The 19,947-nt window shown below is 44.3% G+C and overlaps 1 protein-coding gene across 1 annotated transcript in view; it reads right to left on the bottom strand.

The window, feature by feature from the left end:
- Window positions 1–4,428: 4,428 nt before the first annotated feature.
- The window catches only part of THBS4 (thrombospondin 4), a 45,624-nt gene continuing 30,105 nt past the window's right edge, over window positions 4,429–19,947 (bottom strand). Inside the window, exons 10-22 of the mRNA XM_055790922.1 lie at window positions 18,397–18,549; window positions 16,964–17,068; window positions 16,633–16,740; window positions 15,047–15,206; window positions 14,259–14,377; window positions 13,471–13,523; window positions 11,245–11,438; window positions 10,780–10,958; window positions 9,814–9,862; window positions 9,517–9,713; window positions 8,815–8,987; window positions 6,568–6,707; window positions 4,429–4,656 (exon numbers count right to left, since the gene is read on the bottom strand). Of these exons, the coding sequence (XP_055646897.1) occupies window positions 4,595–4,656; window positions 6,568–6,707; window positions 8,815–8,987; window positions 9,517–9,713; window positions 9,814–9,862; window positions 10,780–10,958; window positions 11,245–11,438; window positions 13,471–13,523; window positions 14,259–14,377; window positions 15,047–15,206; window positions 16,633–16,740; window positions 16,964–17,068; window positions 18,397–18,549 (1,692 nt within the window). The 3' untranslated portion in view covers window positions 4,429–4,594. The remainder of the gene's footprint in view (window positions 4,657–6,567; window positions 6,708–8,814; window positions 8,988–9,516; window positions 9,714–9,813; window positions 9,863–10,779; window positions 10,959–11,244; window positions 11,439–13,470; window positions 13,524–14,258; window positions 14,378–15,046; window positions 15,207–16,632; window positions 16,741–16,963; window positions 17,069–18,396; window positions 18,550–19,947) is intronic.

Below are 19,947 nucleotides of genomic sequence, written 5' to 3'. Positions count from 1 at the left end.
TCAGAGCATGATCTTGGAAGCTGGCAGGTTGCACAGATTTCTTCGTGGTGTCTGCTCTGTACAATCCAGCTCTCTGAGATACGTCGGATACTTCTCCTGGTGCAAACACAGTATTTTCCAGGCCAAGTATAGCACTGGAGCCTGTGCAGTTGTTTGAAGCAAGGAACTCTGTTTTTGTTTTTTTGGTTTTGTTTTTTGGTTTGGTTTTTTTTTTTTTTTCTCATTTGCCCTTGTGGTAGGATGGACTGCTGCTGAACTTGACAGCTAGGTCCGCACAAGGGAAAGTTCTGCCTCTCCATGGGTCCCTTGCTTCTCGCCATCCATATTAAGGCAGTTGTAGAGTCCCATTTCAGCACTGCCAGCTGCAGCCTGCCAGCTGGTACTGGCTGTACCCGTGCCGTGGAGCTGACCAGACCCACACCAGGGCATGGTGTCACGTGAAAGGGGGGCTGGTGTGTGCGTGTGTGTGTGAAAATCCTCTCGACCCCAGGTGTTTCATCTGTCTTAGTGCCGCAGGAAAGCCAAGACCCTTGTGCCCAACCAGTCTGTCAGCATCCCATTACAGGGACCCCTCACTTGAACAGCCCTGCTGGACTGGAGGGTGACTCGACTGCCTTGTTCAGGGAAACACACCAACATCAGGGGGACCCCTCGACTGGTCTTCCCTCCTTGTTTAAATGTGTTACCTGCTGCCGGCAACTGCTGATGCCCATTAACAGTTTATGGAATGACACTCTTTGCTATAAAGTCATGACAAGTTAAGATTTGTGATTGCCAGTAATAGGGACTGTTTGCAAAAACAAGCTTGAATTGATACACAGCCAAACTATACCAATGACAACTAGAATGAGTTAGTTATTTAGCATGCATAAGTAAAAGTTCTAACCCAATAGGTGTCCCTGTGGGGGAAAAGGCAGGTTCAGCCTGTCAACTGATCCCGGAAGTTACAATGGAGTCTTCCATGTCCTCCCCTCATTCATTCACATTTTATACTTCACTCTCCGGTGGAGCTTGAGTGACTCCAGTCATACATTCTTTCGTTATTGATTGGTGTAAACTTCTCTCACTCTCATTTAAAGACATAGTTGATAAGAAATAGAAAGCGCATGCTCGGTGAGGGGTGGCTGTGCCTTGGAGGTGGGTAACTTTGGGGTGGAGATGTGTGTTAGTATTATAGCAAGATTACAATGAGCAAGGTTCATCTAAGGAGAATAGTTTCACCACGGTTGTTGGCCCAACAACAGGCATCATCTTATATATTTTCCGTTTGACAGCCGTTGTGCAGCTTACCAGCTGTGTGGTACCACCAAGTTCCCAGTCCTGCAGGGAGCACAGCAGAGCCTGGCCGCGGTGTCCCTACTCTGCTCCACCTCCACTGCTCCCCCAGGATAGCAGGCTGTGCTGTCCAAAAGTGGCAACTGCGTTTTCCTCTAAAAAGTTGTAATACTACAGCTTCTATTAGGTCCCAGTTTTCTGTAATTTCCCCCCTCCAAGCAATTTTCCCGCACGTGGGTTCCTTGTGGTTATGAGAAACTGCTGACCAAGTTGCTAAGGGTTGGATGGCAGCTGCAGTTCTCTGCAGCTCTGGTGTGCGTAGCTGGGGGGCTGTATGTTTTGACTGAGGTGCGAGGCTAAAGCAGTTCCCAAGTGGTGCAAGGTCTGCAAGAGCTGACCAGCCACATTTGCGCAGCGGTCTCCCAGTGGCCTGCCCACCCCTGCCTTCAGCCCACCCTGCCTTCAGCCCACCCTGCAGCATCTTGGCAGGATGTTCCTTCCTGGCGTTTCCAGCCAGGAGATGGTCTTCAGGGAACATAAGCATTTCAAGCGTGTTTGTTGTGGTGTTTGCAGCACACAGCAAAGAGTTAACCTTTGGTGAGACCTTAGACCCTGGTGCAGGAGCCCCAGGGCTCTGAACTCCCAAGGAGCTGCAGCTGCTGCTCCAGCTGAGTGCAGCCCCACTGCACAGGCTGTGGGGGCCAGAGAAAACAACACATTGGGTTTAAGAGTGTGGGAGTCCAGCATCTGTACTTGCCAGGAGCTACGTCTGCTTTGCACAACAGCGGTGGTGCAAGAGGAGCTTGTTTAAACTTGTACGCAGGGACTGCATGGTCTGTGACAGGAGTGTGAGGGGCAGGAGGTTACAGCTGGCCTTTGCTGTTGCTGGACTTTGCTGTTCCTGAACTTGCAGGCTACTCAGCAACTGGTGTGTCGACACAACAGGCATAGTGAGTGCCAGTGTCCTGTTGTAAGGTCTCGACAGCACCTTCTGAAACAAAGGAAAAGTTCCAGCTGGCTGAGCTGTGGCTGGTTTCTGTGGCTACCAGCTGAGCAGGCCAGTATGATTCTTGTCCAGGTTGGAAGCTCCAGCTTCACCTCTGACAGCACAAGAGCCAGGTGTCTCATCTCCCAGCCTCCAGTGGCCAATGGCCATGGTGTAGACTGGAAGAGAGCCTGGAAATTGGCAAGCTCAGGGGTGGTAGGCTGGTGTGGCAAATGGCCAGGGTGCTCCCTCCCAGCCACTGCAGCAAGAGAAGAGCCCCCAGCGCAGGTGGGAGGGCTTAGGGGTGGGGGTGGAGGGTGGGGGTGGGTGGAAGACCAGCAGGGACTCGGAGGCCAGCTGCCATCATGCTTCCTGATGGAGCTGATGTGTGCTGTGGTGCCCTGACCCGGACATGCTGCAGGCAGGTCAGGGTGGGCCAGGCCTGTTGCATCCACCATGAGGGGACCACCTGTGCAAAATGCATGTAGTGTGGGCCCCAGCTGCAGGGCACCCATGGTGGGGATGGGGGTGTGTGTGGTACAAGTACCTGCCTTCTGCCCAGGTTGTGCCCAAACCATTCACAGAGGATATGGGCCTGGGGAAGGGGAGAAGGGGCTCCACCCAGTGAAACACAAATACATAAGGAAGACGTATATCTGCTTTATGCTCTGTGTTCTCATTCATGAATAAACAATACTGCAGCTACAGCCTATGTTCAGCTAGAAAAAGATGTTTTTTCTCATCTTTTAAGCGTAATTTGACAATACCCACTGTGTTGCTCCAAAGTAGCTAGCCTTTCAATCCTCTGTTGAAGACCCAGCGAGTGAAGTTGGATTTGGTGAAGCTAAGGGGAAAGCACGGGCACTGGAGGATCTTTCATGATGAAGCACCATGCCAGAGAAACACTCCAGCATCATGCCCTTCGCTGTAGAACTCTGGGATCCCTCGTGAGACAGTTCCCAGGGCTGTGCTGCTCCCAGAAGCCTGAGCAATGGTGCACAGGCCTGCAGTGAAAACTCTTCCTGTAGCCCAAGCCTTTGATAGCAACGTATACCATTTTTATTGTACTGAGAACAGGAAACCACTTTTTTTTATTTTGATACTCCCACCTGATAATTTCACTCAGCATTTCCCCTGTATTGTGCTGGGAAAGAGCCATGGCTGTTCATTTTCTCAGGGCTACTTCTGATTTTTAAAACCCGCACTGTATTCCCCCTCTGTGTATTTCCTCCCTCGCGCTCGCCCCAGGCTGAAGTACTGTTTCCAATTGTCCTTTTTAAAGTAATTCTCCTATAGGCTGCAATATCCTTCTCTTCAACTGTCCTTGTAGTCTGTCCTCCCTTCCTTTCATAGCTCCATTTTGAAAAAGAATGCTGTAGAAATGCACATGGTATCCAACACCTTTCTATACTTCCAATTACAGAGTGCATTGTAATACAATTTTTTTTTTTTTTGGCTTTTTGTGTTCTAGACCTTTCTTAATGTTTACTAAGGCTTAATTACTAATGCTTAATGCAGTGTTTTGAGCTTCTAACTTGGTGATTTATTTTCATAAGATTGCAGTACCTGCTGAGGGAGCTTGGCTCTAAGTGGGGACCACAGGTCAAAGCCTGGCTTTGTATATGTGAAAGTTAGTATTATTTTCTCTCTGTGAAAGTTAAGATTATTTTCTCTCTGTTGGTGATTCTACATTTATCTCCATATGTCTTTTGGTTTTAGTCACACGCAGGTCACAAGATGTGACTACAACGCCCTGCAGTCAGCTTTTTTTGCTTTTACAGGATGTGGTAGTGTTACTCATAGTTTTCTGGGGTTGGGAGGGCAGGGAGATCTAGCAGGGCTCTTGGCAGGGGTCTGCCAAAGGTAACAGTCTCCAAATGAGTTAAACTGCTCTAAAGGAGATACAACTTTTTCCTGGCAGGTTTGGAAATGTAGAAAGAAGCTCTTGACTTGACCAGACAGCTTCCAACCACTTCATGCCTTGAAACATGTTGTTCCTGACACATTCCAGATAAACAAAATTGCGCTTTCTTCCCCATCCTGTTTAATACTGAATCCAAAATGGGAATAGATTCAAACTTTTCCTGACAATGTTTTAAGGAAGTGTCACTCCATTACATGCTGCACCCTAGATTTTAGGGCAAATTTGAAAACAAGTGAAGCCCCAGTCTATTTTGTCTCCTTTTAATTTTCATTTTTATACAAAAATGGGTCTGGTATTGTCACATCAATAAGAACAAGCTGCGGTGTGCAGTCTGATAACAACAATCATATAAGGATTTAAAATACACTGTTTTATTGTTTGCAATAGCAATGTTAGTTTGCTTTTCCTTCTTAAATATCACCAACGCCAAACTGCTGAGCTTGAAATTCTTGGAAGTCCTCTGGGATAGTGTCTGAAAACAAGAAAATATGCAAAAGTTTAGTCTCTTCTAACAAAATCAAGGAGCACATAAATTAATGAATTACCCACCTACTCCTTTTTTTTAGGTAATGTGCCTTCTCTTCTGTTTACACATTAAGAACTAACAGGGAGTGTTTTCAGTTTTAGCTGTGCACCACTGAAAAGCATAGAGAAGCTAACAGGACGAGTGCTACAATGCCAGCCCATAATGGAATGCTATCAATCTTTGAATTACATTTCCACCTGAAAACTTTTTGGATCCTACTCCTCTTTTTATTAATAAACGCTGACCAGAAAGGCAGAAAAAGTGGTTACCTTGTTCTGCACCCCAGACACGTTTGTGGCATCAGCATCTCTGTTTCTCATGTACCCTAATTCAACTTCCCTGCAATCGCTTTCCATGCCACAAATAGGTATGGAAACATCAACAGGGACCAACAGCAGCTGGTAGAAAAACTTTAAAATTGATGAAGGGAGTTGGAGACAGGTCAGTGCCTAAGAGTAACTACAATTCTGTTTGAAGTGTTGAGTTTGCAGTGTGACTTTGCCAGATCCCAGAACGTATTACCTGGACAGCCACAGAGCTAACCATAGAGCTAAAGCTGCAGCCAAAGATGGAGCCACAGCAAGGAAGCTCAGCTTTGCTCTGATTATTACCACCCTGAGACAGGACAGGTAACCAAACTGAAAAAAAGAAGTAACTGTATAAATACAGTATATAGAAAAGAAGGAGTAAGTCTGTTGCTTTTTTTTGATCACCCCTCTTCCTGAGGCTTGAAGATTATTTTTAAGCTTTTTTTGAAAGTGTAGGAACTTGACTGAAATGCAGGAATGCTTTGGGACTCCAGAGGCTTCTTTGAGTGCATTTCACTGACTTACTGCAGCACCTGCAGCAAAGCCATTGCCTGCTCACTGCCAGGAAAGTACCTACAACTTCAGTGGCAGCTTTGAAACATGTTTTCTGGGAAACCACATACTGTTCAAGACTCCTAGCAAACGATTTTTAATTGTAAGCACCACTGTCTAGAAGTTCCCCTGTTTATGCCAGCCTAGGTGTACCAAGTGCCCAAGAACCAGAGTCCGTCAACAGAACAAGCCACAGAGCCAGGGTCTGGCCATGCAGCAGCTGTGTCCGCTGCCGACCTGATCTGGGCTTCTTGGATCCACAGAAAGCAAGTAAGGAAACTGTTGCAACTTGGCTGGCAACTTATTTTCCTAAGGCTGCCTCGGTCAGGTAGGGTTTGATGCTGAGAGGAGGGGGGCAGCTTCTCCAACCCCACTTCAACAGTGGAACTGCTGCCAGGGCAGAAACACCCAGACATGATCAGTTTCTGCTTGGGTGACCAAGGTTTGAGTTACTCCATGTAGTGGGAGATCAGGGCTAAGCTGCAAGGGTCTTGCCCCAAGAAGAGTGAGCCAGCATGCTCCCACAGTCTGAGAAGGATTCCTCTGAGGGATAAAAGGCATCTTATGATCTTGTCCTCCCACAGACAGGAGCAACCAGCAAGTACCTGACTGACACCAATGCCCCTGGCTCTCCAGATTTATTTCACTTTTTACTCAGAGCTTAAGGTATCCTGTATACATGATGGCCTCAGTATATTGTGCATGTACATGTGCATGTGCGTGGTTAGTTGTAAATAATGTTTCTAATTCTCTGATGACAGCTATACTACTTCACTGGCACAGTCTCTGCAGCACAGTGACTGCTCTGGAAGGAGCAGTTGTGAGGTGTTAGTTCCCGTCTGGCTGCAGTGTCAGGGGAGGCATTTTACAGCTGTGAATAGTGTGTAAATGAAAAGCAAAGGAAAGGGTGCATAATGGCTTAATCCAACAGCCACACTACCAGTTCTTCTTGGTTACTTGCTAGTTGTTAGCTAAAATGACATAACAGCAACATTACCATTGCAGCGATATTTCAGGTTGGACCAAATAATGTTTTCCTGAGAAAAGCAGAAAACTCCAAGCCGTCCTCCACGCATCGTGGTGTCTATAGTTACACCAGAGTCTGCCACTAGTTCAGAGCCTTCATAAAATCTTGCCCTTCATGAAAGCAAACAGAAGCTCTGTTAGGTCTTTTCCAAGGCTGCAACATTCACCAAAGCAATTTCGTTACCCGTGGTGACTTTAGTCTTAGACATGCTATCCTCTCCCACCTAGCCCAGGGGAGAAAAAGCAGTTAACATAGCTCCTCTGTAGGCTGGCAACTGGAGCAATGCTGCACACTGGCAAGAGCTGGGCAGGGAGGGTGTTTTGGTGGTGGTTGGTTTTTGACACATCCTACAAAAGCTTGGAGTGTGTTTTCCAGTAGTCAGTCAGACTAAGAGCTTTAACTCTTGAAAGTTTCCACAGTTGATAGTTGTAGGAGAAAGGGAGAACCAGACTAGATCGGCTGAAGAAGGCCAAATGGATATGGTCTTACACAGTCTGAACCTAAACCTTTTCTTTTTTTTTATTTTTTAAACAGGCAAAGTTTCAAACAAACTTTGGAACCTTAAACTTGACTGAGAGTTCTTTAAAAATATGAATATGTTTAATTCCAGGAACAGTTTTGATGATCTGGCATCTTCTTGTTAGAAAACTCATCGGCAAATTCCCAAATCGCTCTGGGAACAGCTGCACCCTGCCAGCTCCCCAGCGTGTGCACTGTACTGAGGGCTTGAGCAGGACCATGCTGGAGCCAGCTGGGCTGTTGCAGCACTGTCTACACCAAGTCCTCAGCCTCTGAGGTACTGGGTAAATGACTCAGAGGATGATGAACCTGGAAAGCCCTGTTTTGGATAAGACACCGCTGGTCTGACATGTAAGAAAACAGCACGTGGTAAAGAGAAAGAAAGTCCCTGTGTGTTTTCATAAAATGAGAAAAAAAACCAAACCCAATTCCTGTTATGTTCCTGAGTTTATTTCCTGGTTTGCTGAGGCAGTTCAAAAGTATCTGTACAATGAATAGCACTTGTTGTCTTCCAGATTTCCGTGGGAGAGGCTGGCTCTAAGTGACTTTTTCCTAGGCTTCCTTGAAGCCTCAGAAAACCTCTGCTAGACACATAGGTCTGTAGCACCTGGCCTGAACAGACCACAGTGAGATGGGGACAGAGAGCTGGCAAAAGTTCGCTTTAGGCCTGGTTTCCTTTCGGTTTTGAAGGATTTAGTGACATTAATTTTGCTACCTTTCCCAGTTGCAGGGGGCATTAATTAGGCTGGCTTGAGAGACTGCAACCACAGGCAGATGCTTGCTCACGAAGCAGCTTCACAAAGAGCTTGGCCTAAACAGAAGTTGCCACCTAAGATCCAGTCATTACTGCCCTGTGGCTGGGACACAAAAACTGACAGTGTAAATGTTCTTAATCCAGTATAGCATGAAGTCAAACATGCTCACTCCGACTACCTCTGAAGATGATACTCTGCACCAAAAAAGTGGAATAATTATACCATCAAGTTACTGCATCTCAACCACAGGGTGGTGGTATTTTGGAAACAACTGACTTACCTGTACTTCTGTTCTATTACAAGGTTATAAACCCTGAGCTGATGATGCCGGAGCAGTTTATTTTCTGCATTTTAACATCAACCTTGATCTACAAGTATAATTCCTGCTGATTTGGATGTTGCAGAATGAAACATTTCCATCTGCCTGGTGAAATTTTTTTAAATCACTTTTTTTCTTCCTTTTCAAACAACAAAGTAAGAATACATAACATGCACTACATAGCTTCGACAAACTTTCTGAATATACACTATGTAATCTCAAACCTATCATGTCAAGACAATTACTGATCTTACCTTTAAGTGGACAACCTTTATTAATTCTGTTATCCCAGAATATGTAAATGAACTATCACAATTCCAACACAAATATTCTAAAAGACCTTTTTCAGATCAGTGGCCAGTAGCAGCTTGCAAAACAAGGTATTAATGCCAGAAAAGGGCTTATTAGAGTAGGGCACAGTAACCACAGCCAGATGGTACAAAACTTCCTATGAAAAGAATTGCAGGCTGAATTTGAAAAGTCTAACCTGTTATGAGGTTTCATCAGTGCAAAGCCCAGACATATTATAAATTCTCAGATTCATTGTCTGATTTACATGTCGAGAAGCAACAGTTTAGGCAGACATCTATCTGTACGCACCTCATCTATCCTTTCCTCTCTTACCTGATATAACCAATTTGGGGTCTGTGCTGCAAGAACCAGCGGTAGGAGACTTTGTCTTTCCACCCTACATTGCGGGGGTCCTTCCAAAGCAGCCTGACCTGGTCAATGGTGTCCCCTGTATGCCAGAGGGAGTTGCGGAGGTGCTCACCAGGGCCGGTCTTGGATTTCACAGCCTGCAGAAATACACTTTTTCAATGCTGACCACAGAGAATATCACTTCCAGAGCTCTAAGTCATTTTGCCATGGGCAGCAGGTCTGCAGAAGCACCCTCCATCCTGCTCATAAGCCCCTGCTTCTCTTGTATAACTGCTGCCACTGCTTGTGTGGAAAAGCAACTGAGTACCTGGGCCAAGGAGGAGGAGGTAATTTGACCAGTTTCAGTCAGAGCCACAATGAGAGTGGAGACTAAACGCTCCAGCTGATGAGCAGAGACAAGACTGGAGATGAAGTTCCTTAAAAGATGGTGCTATTAAAAGGGCTGTGTGGCAGATGCCTGACTTATCAGTTTTGACACCTGTTGCAGGGAGAGAACAGCAATTGGGCAGCACAGCTGACACACACTGTGATGGCTTGGCCAATGGATGGCATGATGGCTTAGCCCACAGCAGCTGGATGGCAGGGTGGCATAGCCAACACATAGCAAGATGGCACAGCCAGGCTGTGGTGACCACTGTGTCCCCAGCTAGGAGCCAAGAGCGGTACCTTTAGCTGAATGCCGGGCTCTGCAACAGCTCTGAAGGGAGTTGCTTGCCAGTACGTCTGTTCAGTCTGTTTCCACATTACCACGTAAAAGCTTGAGCTGTCTTGATAACCAAAAATAAAGCCAGCGTAGTCATCATCTGTCACTGTGTTCACATGAAAAGTGCCCTCAAAGTCAACGCCATTAAAAGCTGTGTAACCTGAGGACACACACAAGTTAAAAAAAAAGTCTTCAGAAAACGAGTTCATATCCTGTAAGTTTTCTGCTGTAAAATTTGAATCTCAGAAAAGGGTACATACCAACAGCAAGGCCAGGATCACTGTTCATAGTCTGCACAATTTCCATGCCCTGTACGAGTAAAAACAGGGTGGTTAGCATGTGTGATGAGCTGGGCTGGCTAATCCTAGCAGTCTCTTCTGGCCTCCCTCTAACACCCTGTCCATCTGTCTCCTCCATGTGCTCACAACATGTCTGTAAGACTTCTAGCTCTGAACTACAATCAAATACCAATGTTTCAGCTGCTGTGTTCCCTGAGTCAGGAAGGATCTTTCTTTTCCCACTGCATAAGTGGATTTTCTCTCCCTACCCCAGTCTTCTCAAAATCACTGAACCTGTCTAGAATTGGAGATGGGACGGGAAGATGGAAAGAGGGTGAGGTCTGGAGGGGGGTGAGGGGCTAGAGAGCTTTTCCTAGGCTTAGCTTATACTGTTTGATCATGGAGTTTGGGATTAAACAGACTGCCAGGACTGGGTTAAGAAAGGTGTATACATCTCAGTGGGCTTGGCAGAGACTTTGGCAATGGGAATAAATTGCACATTCCTTGTGACTCAGAACACATTAGCCTCCTGAAGGCTAAAATTTGTTAGTGTAAGTAACAGTGATTGGACTCCATATAGGAGTAAATGTTCTGCTATAGAGCAGGTCAGACTTTCAAATTCAGGGAAAGATTCATGAAACCTTGCTACAGAAATATTTCAATAGGGTGACACAAAAGTCTCCTGTTTGCCTTCTTGGCAGTGGCGAAATCCACCCAGAACAAGCTGACCGTCCTGTAGTTAATTTTAGATTATTAGGAGCACCAAGCCCCAAGCTATCACATGCTAAAAGCAAGTTCCTTCATTATAACTCCTGCAGAACAGTCAACCAACCTGCAGCTTTTACTTTTCACTTGTTTGCCAGAGGTCCAGCAATTACAAAGACAGTTTTGCTGTAGTTTTTAAATGCATTTTCTCAGACAGGTAAGAAAGACCAGATGCATTTTTACCTGGTTCAGAACCACCCAATTGGGATCAATTTGAGCATCCCCCTCTGGGTCCAGCACCACTGTTTGATAGGCTCTGAAGTCTGTCAAGGTGATCTCTGCATTCTCAGGGCACACATCGATCCGATCAATCACTGTATCCTGGTCAAAATCAGACTCGCAGATATCCCCGACTCCATCACCTGAATGCATCAGAGAAGTGAAAGCAGGTTTATGGTGCAGCAAGCAGCCACATCTGTATAAGCCACTTGATCAGTGTGTCTGAGAAGCAGGTGGAGTCTCAGGTCAGACGGCTGTAGTGCCTGGGGAGGGGACCTCTGTCTTGGCCAAAGGACCCCTGCAGGTTGCGGGTTCCTCCTGGCATGAGCATAGGCACATGAGGTGACTGTCGGATTCTGGTGCACATGTAATGCCTGAGAAAGGGTGTATTGCCTGAGCACCGAAATGGCTCCTGAAGGCCCATCTTACCATTATCATCTTCCTGCCCTGGGTTGGGGACCAGCCTGCAGTTGTCAGGGCCTGGGGGCAAGAGGTCAGGAATGCCATCGTTATCATCGTCCTCATCACACTCGTCACCCAACCCATCCTTATCCGTGTCCAGCTGGGAGCTGTTAATGATGGTGGGGCAATTGTCTGTGCTGTCCTGGTGCCCATCACCGTCACTATGAGCACAGAGACAAAAAGAAATGTCATACCAACATCAGCTCCTGCCTCTGCATGGGGGACAGCACGGGTACCTGAGTGGGAAATGCATGGAAGCATGCCCAGAGCTGGAAATAGACCAGTGGGGCACCACGACCTGGTGTCACTCAGGTAGCTGAACAGCGAGGAGACAAGGAACAAACAGAGACTGTATGATATGGTGGCAGGAAGATGAAGACTAAGCCTGGAGCTATAAAAATACTCAGGTAAGGAAAAGAAAAAGATGCGTGACATGGAGTGGGAAAAAATACCAGAGCCCAAGATCTCAAACAACATCCACTCCTAAAGACTGTGGTAAGGCACATCCAACAAGTGCAGTGTCATCAATCAAAAGGCACCCCTGAGATAGCAAGAGCTCAACAGCTGAGGTCCCTTGTCACACATGTTGCCCAAAAGTGTCTTGGTGCTCATGAATGTTCATGTGTGAATGTGAGTGAAAATTTATGGGAGACTCTGCATGAAACCTGCCATCAGTCTTGTTTAAAAACAGGCACTGCTTTCACCCTCCTGCATAGCGGGTTTTGTTACATTTCACTCCTGCAGGGGAGCTGCACAGTAAGAAACAGAGGAGAAAGTCTGTAGCTCCCAAGCACCCACCCAGTCCATGACTGCATCAGCTGGTTGCAGTGAAGAGTCACAAGAAACAAGGACACAGACTACAGAAAAGGGTTTCGGAAGTTATGGGGTGGCTGCATTGTTTCCCCAAGCCAACAGTACCGTGCATCTGTGCAAAAAACATGGCCTGATGTCAGGTGTGTGTTTCTGGCGATAACCAGGCATGTTCCGCCTCAGCAGCTTTTTGCCTAGCACAGGCAGGGCAGAAGTGACATGCAGCCAAATTAAGGCAGTGCTGCAGCTTATAGCTATACATATTCTCACCTATCTCTCCCTGCTCATGAAAAGTGCTTTAATTTTAGGTCAGAGCAACTAGTGTTTGCACATTCTTGAGTCAAAAAGCAACGATGACCATGCACATATATGTATAGCAAGGTTAACCTCAGGCAGAGCTACAGCATTTCTACCAGGAAATGCTTCAAACACATTAGTTAGGTTTAAGGAAAAAAAAGAAAATTATATCCTTTTTTAAAACAGGAAAAAACCAGACCATATCTTCTTAAGAGTAAAACAGCTCCCAGCTGGGGGCCTTGGCAGCTACTGACCCAAGACTGGGAATGCTCCCTGCAGAGGTGGGGAAGTGGGCTCCCCAGTGGGCTCTGGGCTTCTCTTCCCAGACAACAGCACCCACCAATGGCCTTGCAGTGAGACCCTGAAGCCATCTGTGGCTGGTGAAATGTTGTGCCAGCACAGGCACAGGATTTATCACTTCCCTTTCCTCTTGCTTTAAGTTAAGAGCACAGGGGAGGACTTGCTACCCCCAAAGCTGGTTATGCAGAAGCTGCTTCCAGCCAGGCGTTAGCAGCTTGTCATGGGACATGCTTCCCTGAACGCTCAGGACATGTAAAAGCCATAAAGCAGCCCTGCCACTCCTGCTGTGCTAAAGCAAAGGGGGTTATATGCAAATGTTTTGCACTTGATAATAAAATTCTGTTTCTGAAACACTAGGTTCTTAAGGAAAAGCATGCAGCCCTTAGCTGTGAAATTTCTGCTAGACAAAAAAAAAGAAAAGAAAAAAGAAAGGGAAAAAAAATAACCAAAGGAAAGATGAAAGAAAGATAAAGAAAAGAAAAAATATGTTACCTCATAAGAAGCTCTGAGCAGTGCCCTGGGTTTTACAACCAGAGAACTACTCTAAATGTCATTTCCACAGGAAGCCTGTGTGAACATGGGGCTACAGGTGAAGGGCTCCGTAACTACTGCTACAGGAAAGTAAACCAACAAGGTTTCTGAAATAACATCTCTTTGAACAGGTATTGGAATTAAATCCAGGCTAGTCTGAGTGATTACAGCTCTCCAGGAATCAGTAGCGTGCTTCAGCTCAAGACTAGCCTCTTTTACTTCCCTGCTGCTCTTAAAAGCCACAACACAGCATACCTGTCCTGATTGGTATCGCAGGAATCTCCAACAAGGTCATTGTCAATGTCTGACTGCAAAAAGGAAACAGAGAAAGTTCCAGTATCAGCTGCTGAGAACATCTATTAACATGGCAGTACTAAACCAAAATGCAACCACATTAAATACAATTAAAATAAAAGCATGGAAAAACATTTGGTTTACAAAAAAAATTCTTTGTTTGATTTGTGATAGTTCAAGCAAGATGAGTAGTCCAAGCAAGATTCCTCTACTACTGTGAATAAGTATCCCTCATCTCTAACCAAGGTTGATTTCTTAAGCAGCTTTAAAAATCTACCATGTTTCTCTAAAGTTTCCAGCATTTTTTATTACTCACATGTGGCCTAATTGGAATTCAAAACATATGAAAAGTCTCACTGACTTCTCACCTAGGAGCAGCGACAGTTTTGCTAAATAAGGACTCCAGGATTTTGTCCTAATTAAAAAAAATACCAAGTGTAACTAACACACACCACTGTGTAGAGTCCGGCTTTGGACTCCATGGGACTGGAGCATGCTGACATTTCAGAGCATGACAGCAGAAGATAATGGAAGGACAGAGGTGCTAATAGCATCCCAAGCTAAAAGAATATATCTGGTAGCTCCACTCTCCCATGTCAGGAGTCTGAAGCTCCATAAAACTTCCCTGAATAATTACTGCTAAAAGATAAACACTGTGGCTGCATGTGCTGCCTCATTCTCTTGCATCTTTTTGGACCTCAGCAGTCCCTCTCCCTAAACCAGGGTATTTTTTCCTTCTGCCTACTAACCTGGTTTGGGTTGCTGATTGTAGGGCAGCTGTCACAGGCATCACCAACACCATCATTATCCCTGTCATCCTGGTCTTGGTTGGGGATCCTCTGACAATTATCCAAAAGGTTCTTAATACCTAGCAAGAAGTGGATATTAGTTAAAAACAATTCCCATATTTGATATTGGACAACATAAACATCAAGAACAGTAAAGACCTTATTCCTTTTCAGCAACTACTTAATCTTGCAATGACATTATAAGCCTGCATAGCAAATCCTTCTTATGTGTGCATCCATTAATTTATTAGAAGTTAGAAATATCTTGCTAAAGAACAGCTTTCAATGCTATCACACACACTTCATTAATTACACACAATTCATTCTATCCTGTTCCTATATCACAGCTTACAGGATGGGATGTTTCATCTTTGTTATTACATTTGAAGGGCTGTTATTTTTTCACTTCTTTCACACCTCCTACAACAATGAAAATAATACACTATGTAGCTTTTGGGCATCTGGGACAGACAGCAGCTGGGTACTCTGGGACATGTTCATACCTTTAAGGAATTACTGAATGACCAATGACCTTAACTTATACATGAAACGTGGGCTGGTTTATCTGTTATAGTGTTCAATGCTTCCAATGGAGGCTAAAAAGATATATAATAATCTAAATGAAAAGGATTCCAAACACAGGTTTAATGAAGAAAGATTTAGCAGCTGGCGACAGGAAATCTAACACATGGCATGTTCTGGGCAAGTTTCAAGAACATCAGAGAAGCTGGAAGGGAAGAATTACCAACCATCTCCATCCATGTCATCATCACAAGCATCTCCTTTCCCATCACCATCTGTGTCCCTCTGGTCATTATTCAGGACATTGCGGCAGTTGTCACAAGCATCTCCAAAGATATCTTGGTCACCATTTCTCTGGTTAACATTGGGAGCCAACACACAGTTATCCTGCAAGAGACACATATCCAAATCAGACAAGAACTGGGCTCCACGAAGAATTATTACTGTGAGCAATGTCACAAAACATGATTTTACATTAATATTAGCTCTGGATCAGATTTCACTGGCTCTCTCAAAGCTCTGCTTTGAACCCCACTGTGGGAACCCTGAACATAAACACCCAGTATCATAAGGTTTTATTTACAACTTCGAGTTCTGATTCTCATTTTGTACGCATCCAAGTTAAGTAACCTGTTCTGGCGCCCTGGCTTCCTTACATGGTCCCTCAAAAGCTGCAGTTTAGAGACCCTGACAGGGCTTGTAGATACTCTTGGTGAAAGGCTGTTGCCCCCTTCTGGTAGAGACTCAAACCAAAGCTGAAACATGGAAAAACGTCTTTCTGATGCAAAAAGGGACAGGTCTTTTTGGGTTTTTGTCAGCCAAGCTGTTGTTGACTCCCTAAGACCATCAGGAGGCCCATGGAGAAAACTTGATTTTGAAGTGGTGTAAATTTCCCTCTCCCACCTAGCACACTCAGTTCCTCTCACACCTGCACATGCAGAGGCAGAATAGAGCTTAGCAATGACATAGAAGTTATTGATTGCGAAGGTGCTGAACCTGAACATAGATTTACAGTTGAAGGAGGATTTAACGTCTTTCCTTACAGAACATTAATAAACCCAGCTGTTTCGAGCTACCGGAATTTAGGGTTGAGGGTTGGCCTCTGTGGCAAAACAGCCTAAACCAGACTTTCTCTGGTTATCAGTCTGCCCTAGCTCAACATGGACATTTGTACTCTGGATAGAGTGTTCTTGTTTTCTTGGAAGTGCATTAAGCAATACCACAGACAGATCTTAATGCAGAACAACAGTGGGCATGTGAGAATACAGGGTGAACACAAAAGAGATTTTACCATCTGAATTTATTCTCTGATATATTCTGCAATAGAGTTCCCACATGGAAACCTCTTCCACTTCGAGAACATGATTCAAAGTTTTTTCAAGTTATTGACAAGACAACTGTTAATTTATCTGGGTTTTGGATCCCTTATGGAATGTGACATCAGGTCAACCTGCTTTTTAAAAAGAAAGACACTAGTGCAAGCAATATTCCTGAAGACCATGCTATGGGAAAGCGTGACAGAAGGACACAAGTTCTGTAAACAAAAAACTCTAGAATTCAATGCTAAAATATAATAATGGAGCATACACTGGTGAGATTTAAGGCTGGGTGGGATAGCCTGGCTTTTTTAGGTCTTATAATATTGAGCATTACATAAAAGAAAAAGACAGGATTTAGAGAGTTGCTGACAGTGACGGGAATGGGATAATCTTTGGCAAAGAGTAGTGAGCCAGATTTCAAAATCACTGCCTATTGCAGTACATGAAATCCGTATGTTTGCACAGATCCCAGCACCCTGACCTATACATCTGACCTGCTCATTGGGAATGCCATCTCCATCCGCATCGTCGTCACAGGCATCTCCAATCCCATCACCATCAGCATCTTCTTGTCCAGAGTTTGGGACGAATCTACAATTGTCCTAGACAAAAAAAATGGGATGTGTCTGGTGTTCTATGGGTAAACTGGATGCCTTCAAAATTTGAATGACTCTTTATATTATTGTTTTAATTAATCAAATTAAATACAATTTATCCCAAGGAATTCAGCAACTTGAAAAAAGATTAATATATCTAGTCATGTTTCTTCCACTCTTCATCCCTTTATGCTCTTAATTATTATAGGATTAAGAAAGAATTTCTTACCTTTCTGCAGTTTTCAGCAGAACATGAGAGTTCTTCATTAGGGTAGCCATCAATGTCAACATCTTTTCCACAAATATAACCATCACCAGCCCAGCCAATGCCACACTATCAATAAAACAACATGGTAGTACTACCAAAAGGTTAATGAGTCACTGTTGCAATATTCAAGAGGGAAACCTCATATCAATCTTGAAAACACTAATATACAGAAGGCATGGACAGATACTGAAGTACAATAAGGTACACTTCAGCATCTCTGTGTGGAAAGAAAATCTTTGTTTCAAGTTCTCTATATCTAGGCACAGCTAGAAAGAGCTCAGACTTGATGTTAAATGGAATGTGTGCCTGCAACACCTAATGATTTCAGTGGGAGCCATAGATTTCTCTTACAAAGGTCAGGAGTCAATTTTGGTTCCCCTCCCACAGATGCAGAAAAAGAAAAAAGGCAACCTACGCAGAATATGCACCTAGCATCTCAGTATGGGGCCTATGGTTACATGGGATGAATATGTTTTTTTCAGTATCTCAAGAATACATCTGCAGCTAGAGGAAGTTTTAAGAGAAAACTGTGCTGACAGTTACTTAGTTTGCATCAGCAAAGCAAGTGCATCTGGCACACAACTTTCTCCTAGCCAATTAAATTGGTATTGTTTCAAACCTATGCCTAATTTGTGTTGTAACTGAAGATACATGCATAGACCTGCATGTCACATTCTGGCCTCCCACTGAAATGAGGACTTGACCAACACAAGTATCTAAGCATCTTTCCATTACAGCGTGGACTTAAAATATCCTAGATTTTCCTTTGAAATAGTTGTAGTTAAAAATGAGACCAAAGGAGGCGCCAGCAAAAGCATCCAAATTTGGGACACAGGATTAGTCTCTTGCTTCCATTTGCAAGCTGGAAAAACAGTAACATACTTCAGTTAGACTCTTACAATGGAAGTTCATATGCCACTTGGTGCTCCTCTGCTCCCGCAGCTGGAAAGCACAGTACAGCCTACTTCTGCCTAGAATCTGTGTTCTCACTTGGAGAAATACCCTCTCTGTCAGCACGCAAATACAGGCACGTTGGGTATGCAGGGAGGATCCCTACTCACAGCTGTGTAGCTGAGGACCAGGAGAGGAATTTGTCCTTGTGATGTCTTCTGTGGAGTGACACTTGACAGCCCTTTCTGAGGAGACTACAGAAAGTCTACAAAAGCCATTCCCAAAAGACCTAAATCACACAGACACAGCAAATATGGCACACGAGTACAACTGCCTTACAGACATCCTGCAAGAAGAAAACAACTGCAAGACAGACTCAGACTGGTTATGTCTGTGGCTGTTCTGGGTCATTCAACTGTATAAAATGATCCCAAAGGCTTTGTCAGTTCAGACTAAAAAAAGGCGATTTTTCACTGTACAAATGCATGAATTTGTGAACTCACAATACATGTCACCTCTCCTCTCCTCTCCTCAATACAACGGGCATGGACACTGCATGGATTGAGGGCTCGACTTCTGCAGCTCTTCTCTGCCTGGCATCCCCTGGCTTGGTCTCCTGTGTATCCTGGTTTGCACTGGCCACAGTGGTAAGACCCCTGTAAGAACAAAAAGTTACTAGCCAGCCTTTAACATGACTTACTTTTCTTTTAAAGCAAGCCTGTGAGCAAGGTTCATATCACACTGCTTATGTTGTGCAAGTGTAGTTTTTCATCCACTGAGGTCTCTTGCACTGTGAACAAACTTTATTTTCTATGTGAAATTCAGGTTTGGCTCCCACAATGCATGCTGGAAAACAAACTCAACTCTTGCCTGTTTAGATCAGCCTTTTGTTAAGCCATAGAAAAGTCATGCAGCAGCAAAAGCTTCTTCATGATGTCTTGTCCCTGCCAGCATTACTCTGAGCTGCTTCCAGGTGGCCAAGACTTTGTGTGAAATTCTAAGCAGCACCTGCTTAATCAGATTGGATGCTCTTATTTTAGGGTAAAGCAGCCCCATCAGTTTATCTAAACTCAGCTGGGCATAACTTTTAATCAAATAGAGACAAGAAAATTCAGTATGTCTTTGCCTCATTTTATTTTTTTTAACTGGAATGTTTTTAAGCCAATTTGAGTTAAATGTTGTTCTTCAGAAAAGAATTCAGGAGTTGAAGATGTAGTCATCCTCATTTACACTGCAATAAGAACATCCATGTAACCTTTTGCAGTGGTTTACCTAGATGCATACATATATGTTTTATATTTGTGTCACTCTTTTGTAAACAAACCTGAAGGAGCTATGCTAAGGAATCTCAGTGTGTGCTGGGACAATCACTACATGAGGTATAAATGAATAAATGCTGATAAGAAAGGGTCGTCTTTAGACATCTAAATGCGGCTTTTGTCTCTGTCTCACATACTTGTAGATTTGTGACCTATGACAAAAAAGTTAATTGAAAACACTGTTTTTTCCTTATAGAGAATAATTATTTTTGATATGTCAATGAATTAAAACAGCCAAATCTCCTACAAACTTGTGCACCCTTTGTGAAACTGAGGCACTTCACACAACTTTACTCTTCCTGTACAAAGCCTGCTGGAGGAACTGTCAGGATTGTCCTAATCCACCACAATGGAGAGATATATTTACTACCCAGATGAGTGTTATTTTTGTCCTCTGTTCCTAGCTTCATTCCAGACTTTAACTCTGTGCTGTCTGCATACTTTCAGGCTGAAAATGAAGATATGCAGATGACTGAAGAGTAGAATAATTAGTGGTCCATGCAAATGATATAGCCTATATAAAACATACCAGCCAACACACTTTCTCCTGATTGACGTGCCGGGTAATAACTTCTGGAGTCTGCTGAATTTCTTAGTATATTCTGTCCTGTATCAAGCGCTGGTATGCATTAAAATAGCCTTTAAGGCTGCATGTCCAGATCAAACTGTTTCTAAAGGGAGACAGGACTAAAAACCCAGTGCTGCTCTGACATGTGGCAGGCCACTTGCTGCCTT

The sequence above is a fragment of the Falco peregrinus genome, chromosome Z, assembly GCF_023634155.1.
Source record: "Falco peregrinus isolate bFalPer1 chromosome Z, bFalPer1.pri, whole genome shotgun sequence".
Classification (NCBI taxonomy): domain Eukaryota; kingdom Metazoa; phylum Chordata; class Aves; order Falconiformes; family Falconidae; genus Falco; species Falco peregrinus.
This window is presented reverse-complemented; position numbering and strand designations above follow the sequence as displayed.